Source organism: Silurus aristotelis, assembly GCF_946808225.1.
Source record: "Silurus aristotelis genome assembly, chromosome: 11".
Lineage (NCBI taxonomy): Eukaryota > Metazoa > Chordata > Actinopteri > Siluriformes > Siluridae > Silurus > Silurus aristotelis.
This window is the reverse complement of record NC_139584.1, coordinates 29,289,475-29,299,474: the sequence shown is the minus strand read 5'-3', so window position 1 is coordinate 29,299,474 and position 10,000 is coordinate 29,289,475. Positions and strand designations below refer to the sequence as shown.

The 10,000-nt window shown below is 42.2% G+C and overlaps 1 protein-coding gene across 1 annotated transcript in view; it reads right to left on the bottom strand.

Annotated features, from left to right (window-relative positions):
• Positions 1-10,000, bottom strand: part of LOC310733746 (transmembrane protein 132C) — a 152,954-nt gene that overhangs the window by 102,971 nt on the left and 39,983 nt on the right. Inside the window, exon 2 of the mRNA XM_083555150.1 lies at positions 4,184-5,078. Coding sequence (XP_083411276.1) covers positions 4,184-5,078 — 895 coding nt within the window. The remainder of the gene's footprint in view (positions 1-4,183; positions 5,079-10,000) is intronic.

Below are 10,000 nucleotides of genomic sequence, written 5' to 3'. Positions count from 1 at the left end.
AGGCTGGTGGAAGTTGTAGAAGACTGGAAGAGGCTAGTGGCTGCTAGATCCAGTTAGATGCTGGTAAAGACAGAAGAAGACAAAAGGACAGTTGAGGAGGCTGGTGGAAGCTGAAAGAGGCTCATGGAAGCTGGTGGAGAATGGAGTAGCCTGAAGAAAGCTGGTAGAGAATGGTGTGCACTGGCAGAGACTAGAGGCAGCTGAGATCAGTCTAATTTTTAAGAATAGAAAAATGGTTTTGATTTATTTGATGTATTTGATTTATCTTCAAATGCAATCTTCTAAGAGTAAAATATTTCGCTGAGGTCCATCAGAGTTTGAAGGAGCAATATGTTTTTATGAAAATAAACCCATGTACACAGTGTATCGGATGTTGATGTTGCAGGATCAGACCTCAGTCTCGGACATGTTTTCTGTTCTCTAAGTACTGTGTAATAACGTGCACTTGATCGACCGGAATTCCGAGCGAAATGCCGTGATTCACACGTCCTGTCAGAAACGGATGACTGTGTCCTCGGAGTGAAGCGTTCAATAGATCTGATTCGCTCGTTACATATTGCTGCATTGCGCACCGTACGCAAGTCCGAGTTCCACGACGCGGCTACGCTCAGATCAAATCCGCTCAGATGTTCACGTGTACAGCGACACGAAACGGAATAACAACAAGCGTGTCTCCAGAGATTTCCTTTTCAAAGGCGTAATTTTAGAAAGTGCGTGTGCGGGTGCTTGTGTGTGTGTGTGTGTGTGTGTGTGTGTGTGTGTGTGTGTGTGTGTGTGTGTGTGTGTGTGTGTGTGTGTGTGTGATGTTCAGGCGATAATTATGTTGTACATGAAAAGATCTGAATCATTACACTACTGACCATGAGGGCTTTGCAGATCATACGCCCACACACACTCTAACACACTCTAACACACACACTCTGAAACACAGACACTGAAACACACACACCTGGCAGAGCTTCTTAAAAAAACCACAGGCCGAGGACTATCTTCATCTCTCAGCTGTGAGGCTGGCAATATCATAAGGAGGATTTGGATGGCAGTCAAACTCACACACATTGAAACACACTCTGAAATACACACACACACACACACACACACACACACACACACACACACACACACACACACACACACACACAGATAAAGAGATATGTCATTAAAATAATTGCTTTGATTTGGGTCAGGAAATTATTTCCAGACGAGTTGATTAACCTAAATAAAGACGAATCCTGAGGCGTTCCTGCGTCTCATCACATTTCTGTTTAAAAATAATAATACAATAAAGAATCGCAAGTGATTTTCACGCTAAAAGTGGGTTAAAGAGAAAACGACTTCACTTAGAGACGCATATTAGCGTTCTAGAAGCTCTATTATTTTGCTTCTTACAGTCTTTATTAAATCATTTACAAAGAAAACGTGAGAAAAATGTAAGCGTGAGCTCGGTGGAGCTGCGTGTTCATCACACTCCTGAGGACTTCGTGGTTTTAATGATCACGAAGGGGTCGAATCCTTGAATCTGATTGGTCCTTAAAAGAAATGTAGTATTCGCACAAAACCACCCGCCGGACATCTAGAAAATCACACACTTCAGAGTTTAAGGCATTGGACTTTGGATCAGAAGGTAGTGAGTTTAAATACCAGCCACACCAAGCTGTCACTCTGGGGCCCCTGAGCAAGGCCCCCAACCCCATAGCTCCTCAGTTGTATAAATAAGATAAATATTAATCACTAATGTAAATGTCATCGTATACCAATCCCAGATTTCTTCCCCTGATTATTTTCGAATATAACAAGTGACCAGTCGTGTTTTAATCCTTATTGAATTACAATAATCGATCAAATATCGATCTACACTTAGCCAGCAGCTACTGCACCATCTACGGTAATAAAATAGTAATAACTTTGATGTGCTGATGTGCAAAACAACAGAAGAGATGTTCTCTTTTCTATTTAAAAGTAATAAGAAGTTAATATGATCCACATCACCAGCTTTAAGATCCATGCAGTTGGATGATTTGTGCTTTTTTTGAACATCACATCCACATTCTTATAATAAGCTCCTCTCTTCTGAGATGTTTCACAAAACTTTGTGGAGATGTGTGTAAATTCACAGTGGTGTTAGTAAAGTCAGATACTGATGTAGGTGAGAAGGTGAGGAGGTTCCTGGGGTGCAGTCAGAGTTTCCATTCATTCATGTTCAATAGGATTGGAGCTCTACAGCAGGAGATCTTCCACTCCAACCCCATGTAAAGCAGATCTTAATGGAGGTGTTCTGGGTTTGTGCACAGGGGCATTATCATGTTGGAACAGGTTTTGGTCTCTTAGTTCAAGTAAAGGAAAAATGTCATGCTCCAGCATTCAAAGACAAGTTTGTGTCTCCATATTTGTGGTTGTAGCAGAACCACAGACTGTATGGGTGTAAAAGATGGGTGTCCTAATACTTTTGATCGAATAACTTGTTACTGGATAAGCTGCATTATGTCACAATATGTATTAAAACAATGTAGCTAAGCGAGTAGCATCACTGAGTGTACTCCAGAACATATCTGATATCGTATATAAACCTTCATTCCGAGTTCTGATTTTCTGTATCCTTTCATTCACGCTTGCTACTACTGGATACTAGCTGACTATCCTCTTTTCCTTTATAGGAGTTGACAAATCGGCTTGACCTCTCGTCCGGACGTCGTCTCTGATGTTTTCTAAATGTTCTCGCTCGCTGTGATTGCTACACCGCTCGTTATGCTAATGGACTCGCGTTCTAATTGATGACATCCTCATTTGCATTGTGTGTTAATTACCCGAGTCACTTAGCCGCATCTGCAAACTCTAATTAAGGACCGGCTGGATGTTTTTTCCCCCCAGGATGAAGATGAAGAAGCGAGGTTTCCAGGCTATGCCGAGGAAACGAATAAAGCGGTAATAAAGCGGCCAAACGGTAACGAGAATGACCGCTGAGTGAAGCAGAGCAGGAGAGGGGGAACAAAAACCCTGAACAATGAATTAAACAGATGTGGAGTTCCTCAGCGATGTATGGGGAAAAAATCCCAGAGTGAAGAACCAAGCACAAGTTTTATGCAAACACTTTTCAAACCATGGCGCAAAAAAATTTAAGGATTCGTTAAAGAAAACAAGTTGACGGTCTAAAATGTCTTGTAGAGGTCAGAGGTCTTCAGAAGAAACATCAATGCTCATATTCACCAAAAAGAGGCCAACATTCCTCTCCCAAAACTCCAGAAACTGGTTTTCTCAGTTCTCAGAAGTTTACAGACTGTTGTTAAAACAAGAGGTGATGCTACACAGTGGTAAACATTGGCTTGGCCCAACTTATTTTGGAATTAGGGATTTACAACAACAAGCGAACTATGAGTATCAGTTTCACTTGGAATTCAGACTCAATATATATAGAAATATGAATATTTACGAGATAATTGCAGTCTGTTTTTATGTGCATTTTGCACAATGTCTAAACAAACCAAAAAGTAAAGAATTATTGCCTGTGGGTTGTGTGGAGCCCAGAAGACCCCTATAAAACTCTTTAAATTGTTCGAATGGTTATGAAATGTCACGCAAGCTAAACACTCATGGCACATCTGCAGCTCTACAGCTCTGTCCCTCGGCTCAGTTGAGCAGCTCAGAAAGCAACGTTCATATTAATCCAGATAGATCTGAAAAACTGAGTTTTTCACTTGAATGTCGACACTGAAATGTCTGAAACACTCACATCGCTGCACTACACATGCGCAAAACGAGAGTTTTTTGCATCAGCCGCTTATTTGCTTCGCCACCTTTGATAAAAGTAAATCTGAAAGCAATACAATGCTTTTAAACTGGACATCAGGCACAACAAGTGCAGCACAACATCATCCACCATTTTGTTTTTGTTTTAAAAGGTCACATGACTGCCTCACGTCATTGCAAACCCATTACTGATCTTTGAATATCTCTGTTTTCTCAGTACACATTTCATAGTTTACTGGATTATTGTGGATGTACCCTTAGATCCAGCAAACAACAGAGCAACATAAAAACCCTCACAGTGTGTTTGTTTCATTTCCTGATGTGAGTTTGATCGGGTCCCGCATTTGGTTTTGGCGAGAAGGGGAACTAAACCGTGTACTTCATACTGGCTCATGTTATTTCTATCAACTCTGAGCTGTGAGATTCCCATCAGTCTTACCTCAGAGTGAATATTTCCACAGGTGAGTACGGAGAAGCTGCGACGTAAGCTGATACGCTTTCCCTCGGCCGGACTGGCGCTGACGGCACGAGCACTGCAAAATTTCCGTCCACTCTCTGTTCGGATAATTCCGGAACAGTGGGAGTCCTAAACAATCTTACTATTCCGATCCTCTTCATCGGAGTGGACGTGGTAGATCTGAACGAGTCTTCCTGGCTTGCAGGTTGGCCAGGATTCCTGAACCCTGTGTCTTTTCCGAGGCACTGGCCGTTTTGTGCTGAGCGTAGAGAGTAATAAAGTGCCACTGGGTTTCCCTCAGGAGGATCCGGGATTTTTTGTCGGCCGGGAATAACGGTGGGTGGAGCGAACCACGACGTGGGAGGCTCCAGCTCGGCGACGCAGACTCCCTGCTCCCCCTGCAGACGGCAGTTCCCGCGTACCTCCTGCGTTTCGTGGAACGCGAACATGCGTACACAGGGCAGTTTGTCCACCACACTGTAGTCGTCCCAGTCCCTTCCCGAGATATAGAATAGCACCTGAATTCTGGGCTTGTCCATGTGGATCTTCTCTTTTAGGACGAAAGTCTGGACCTTCCAGTTGAAGGTGAAAAGACTTGGGGAAGAGATGAAAGTACCTGGAGGCTGGAGGAGCTCCGGAGGAACCGGCTGCTCGACAAAGAGCGTGCCATAGCTGGCCCTCACAGTCGGAGATTTCCTGGCCTGGTGAATGAAGAAGGGTTCGGTCCTTGAGAGGAAGCTAGAGTTACGCATGAAGTCCTGCGTGGCCTCCTTCAGCAGGAACGACGACTCGGAGTTGAGAAGCTGGTAGTTGACAGGCAGGTAGGTGGGCGAGGAGGAGTAACGAGGGAGCGTCTCTGGGATTCGGCTCTCTGTAACTGACACAGAACAGAGACGTGAAGGTCAGAGGTCATGTAGTATTATGTAGAAACCTAAAGCAACAATGGATAATGGTTACCATGATAACATCGGTTACCATGACAATGATGTTTGATATAATGGGAAATAGCAACTCAATGGTTAAAATGTTGGACTTCTGATCAGAAGATATTGAGTTCAAATCCCACCACCACAAAGCTGCCACTGCTGGGCTCTTGAGCAAGGCCCTTAACAATCATCTGTCCAGTTGTATGAATGAGACAATTGTCACTCTGAATAAGTATCTTTTTGTGGTCACAATACGGCTGACTACAATCACTTCAAATGACTGTGATACCATGATATAGCTCTTCTGTCAGTCACATCTCCTTGGTTGACTGTAGGACTCGAGTATGATCTCGGTATTGACTTGGACTCGACTCCAGTGTATAGGGCTTTTATACAAAAAGTCTAGACGACGGCTCGATCCCTGCCGCAGTGCACAAACAAACTACGAGTTTGTCCTCAATAACGATTAGCTGATTTCTAACTTGGCCCCACCCCCTTTAAGACTCAATTCTCGCTACTCCTGGTCTTGGATTTGATAATTGAGGTCTGGAATGGAGTCTGACTAAAATAAATACAATTTGAAACATTTAAAGCAATATTTAGAGACCTGGAAGAAACAATGTCATTGAGAAAATGAAGATTTTACCATTAATACACATTTTTAAAACCACTTTATAGTGCATTAATACGTCTTATGCTTTGACACCTCGTTATACTTCATCTTCAGGAGTGGGATTGTAATGTTTTTTCAGAAAATTATTTCCACCCATTAAACTCATTAAACCCATTTAAACGTGAACACAGCAGAAGCAGGAGCCAGACAACGCTGATGAAATGAGTATTTTGGAAATATTTGGTTGATGCATCTGATGATCTGTGATGGAGTAAATCCAGCAGATGCTTCAGAGGCAGGGATGCGACTCGGGGAAAAAACATGGATTTTATTTTCAAAATTTTTTTGCATTTCTTTGTTTTTTTTACTGCCAATTAGAAACAAACAAAAAAAAAGTGACTGACTGTAACAATATTATATTACTGAACCTAGAACCTGCTTCTTTTTCACATTTAGTCCCCATTTGCTCTTATAATAAGCTTCACTCTTATGGGAAGATGTTTCACTAGATTTTGTGGAGATTTGTGGAGATTCATTTATCCACAAGTGTGTTAGTAAAGTCAGGTAATGGTGTTGGTGAGAAGTTTAGGAGGACTGGAGTAAAGTCAGCGTTTACATTCATTCACGTTTAATACGGTTGAGGTTGGATTTCTAGAGCAGGAGATCTTTCAATCCAACCCATGTAAAGCAAATCTTCATTAAGATCTTCTATCTTTGTGCACAGGCTCATTGTTATGCTGGACCAGGTTTGGGTCTTCTAGTTAAAGTAAAGGGAAAATTTAATGCTCCTGCATCCAGTGGCCTCCAATACTATTGTGTGCCTCAAAGTTTGCTGTAACGGTTCAGCGGAGGACCACATAAAGATTGAAACGTCAGGTGTCCCGATACTTTTTATTCGAGGGGGGGGGGATTAGCATTAGCGCTTTAGCTCTGATGCCTGCGGTTGCCATGGAAGCCGTTTATTGAGTGTAATCGTCCCTGCTGAAAGCGATCGTACCCTCTGGATCACAGCCGATCCCACACACATCGATCTTATGTCAATCTCACGCTGCTGAGGAGACCGATGAGTGCAGCAGTCTCCTCACACACACACACACACACACACACACACACACACACACACACACACACACACAGTTGTTTTGAGAAGAAAAAAAATGCCTTTACTGAAGTATAGGGTAAACCCTTTATAAAGATTTGAACATTTCTCTCGTACAGAACGGAATGTCACGTCTGTGTAAATATATCGACGTGAATCACGTGACGTGAAACGTGCGGGTTTTATACAGCCATGGTGGAGTGTGGCATCGATATTTGGGGTTTATGTGTATATTTTATAATATATAAATTTAATTAAAATGTATATATACAATTGTCTAATGAAATTTAAATTTGAAAATAATCCAAAAAATTGACAATTAAAAATTAATGTAAAATATTAAAATCAATAATGAACTAATTAGAAAGTGAAGATCGGGATTTAATTCCCGGCTGTAATTTACGGCCACATCGACTCGTTTGTACGTCACTTAACTGCTAAATGCAACGAAAATGCAATGAAAAATCGATTGAATATAATGAGATCGACGGTCTGTCATCATCTGCGTCGCATCACACCGGATATGTGCTAATGTGCTAATACGCTAATGTGCTAATACGCTAATGTGCTAATACGCTAATGTGTGCTCTCTTGTTTTGAAAGAGTTTTTTTTTTATCTCATAAATCCGAAGTGTTTTTTTCTTCCATGTAGTTAAAAACACATATTTCGCCTAATCACTGATCTCATTAGCATAAAGTGATCTATTTGACCCCGCCCACTTGTTGCAACCCCGCCCACTATAGAGTCTGAAATCTTTTCATTTTTATACAAATCTTTAATATTCTGTGTGATTTTGTAAAGAGAAATTGTTAGTGTGTGTGCGTGTGTGCGTGTGTGCGTGTATGTGTGTGTGTGTGTGTGTGTGTGTGTGTGTGTGTGTGTGTGTGTGTGAGGCTGCACTCGGCTGAAGGTTCACACCTCTGCAAGTGTCCTCAGGCCCTGCACGCCTTTAAAATCCTCTACTAATTACAGCTGAAGCACTCGCTGACCTCTCTTTCTCCCTCTTTCTTTCTCTCTCTCTCTCTTTCTATCTATCACTCTCTCTCTCTACCTTTCACTCTCTCAATTTCTCTCTCTTATAGTATTATAAAAACACTCACACTCATTACACTGGAATACAACACTGACGCAAAGGAACAAAAGAATAGAAAGAAAGAATAAAAAGAAAGAAAGAAAGAAAGAAAGAAAGAAAGAAAGAAAGAAAGAAAGAAAGAAAGAAAGAAAGAAAGAAAGAAAGAAAGAAAGAAAGAAAGAAAGAAAGAAAGAAAGAAAGAAAGAAAGAAAGAAAGAAGATTTAAGGTCAGGTAGTAAAGGAAAAATTGGATGTATGGAACAAGGGAGACTGAAAGAGTGAAAGAGGAACAAATTTAAATAGAGAGAGAGAGAAAGAGAGTGAGAGATAGAGAGAGAGAGAGCGAGAGAGAGAGAGAGAGAGAGAGAGAGAGAGAGAGAGAGAGAGAGAGAGGAGAAAGACAGTTTTATATCATTTATAAATGTACTGAATTGAGAAACGCCTCAGTCAAGTCTCTGAACCTCTGGAGGACTAAGTGATCCCACAATGCCTTGCTGAGCCTCTGCGCTCTCTCCTTTTTTCTTCCTCTCCTTCTACCTCCCCCCCGCCCGCCCCCCCATCCTCCGTCACATAGCATTACTCTCTCCATATTTTCTCCTCAGGTGTAATTAATAAACGTTATTGACTTTGTGCTCCAGTGTTACAGATAATGCATGAGGCTTTGTACTTCCAGAGGAGAGGAGAGGAGAGGAGAAGAGAAAAGAAGAGAAGAGAAGAGAAGAGAAGAGAAGAGAAGAGAAGAGAAGAGAAGAGAAGAGAAGAGAAGAGAAGAGAAGAGATGAATCCTTCAAACATATACAACTCCTCTTTAAAGCAATTGCAGCAATGCAAGTGTGTGTGTGTGTGTGTGTGTGTGTGTGTGTGTGTGTGTGTGTGTGTGTGTGTGTGTGTGTGGAGAGCAGTAATGGAGATGAATGGAGATAAGGAAACGTGAGTTCCATCTTGGTTCTCGGTATCACAAGGTTTAGAAGACGATGGGAAATAAATTCTCTCCACCACACATGCGGCTCAAAACCTGTGTGTTTGTCTGTGTGTGTATTTCAGCATTTTGTGTTTTTATTTACTGCGGTCTTACACACACACACACACACACACACACACACACACACACGCACACACACACACAGACATATACACACTGACTTATTCACACTGACTTATTCACACTCGCACACACACACACACACACACACACACACACACACACACACACACACAGACACACAAACACACGTATATAAATATATACGTGTGTTTGTGTGTGTCTGTGTGTGTGTGTGTGTATGTATATATATATATGTGTGTGTGTGCGTGTGTGTGTGTGTGTGTGTGTGTGTGTGTGTGTGTGTGTGTGTGTGTGTGTGTAGATCAGTATTCTGCAGGTCTGTATGGACCTCAGTAAGAAGTCCAGACTCGTAATGAATGTCCTCCTGCTCGTCGTTGCCCTTTATGGACTTGTGACATCATAAATCAGCGCCGGCGCACGTCCCCCGACCACCTGTCCCACCTGACTACTGATGTCTAATTAACACGGAGACGGTGTTAGTCGGAGCTGTAATTAAGAGACGTACGAGACACGTGTCTCATGAGAAACACACGGAATGAACAGAGGACACGTGACAGAGAGGTGATGAAGACCTGAGCGTTAATGCTGAGGGAGAGATGGAGCAGCAGCATCACGTGATTTACACGTGGCTAACTGACTACACAGAGCGATGACCTGCTTACATGTGGACAAACACGGAAAGAGGGAGAAAGGGATAGAGGGAGAGAACGAGGGAGAGCTAGAAATAAATTAGTGAAACCTCTGCTATCATCACGGAGTGATTTAATTGCTTCTACTGGAGACCAGAATTTATGGGGACATGTGCTTCATTCTCTCTCTCTCTCTCTCTCTCTCTCTCTCTCTCTCTCTCTCTCTCTCTCTCTCTCTCTCTCTCCCTCTCTCTCTCTCTCTCTCTCTCTCTCTCTCTCTTTCTATACATATACCTCTCTGTCCCTCTCTCCATTTTTACTTATACCTTTTTGTGTCTTTCCCTCTGTCTCTCTACCCTTTTCTTCTCTACCATCTTTCTCTCTACCTCACTT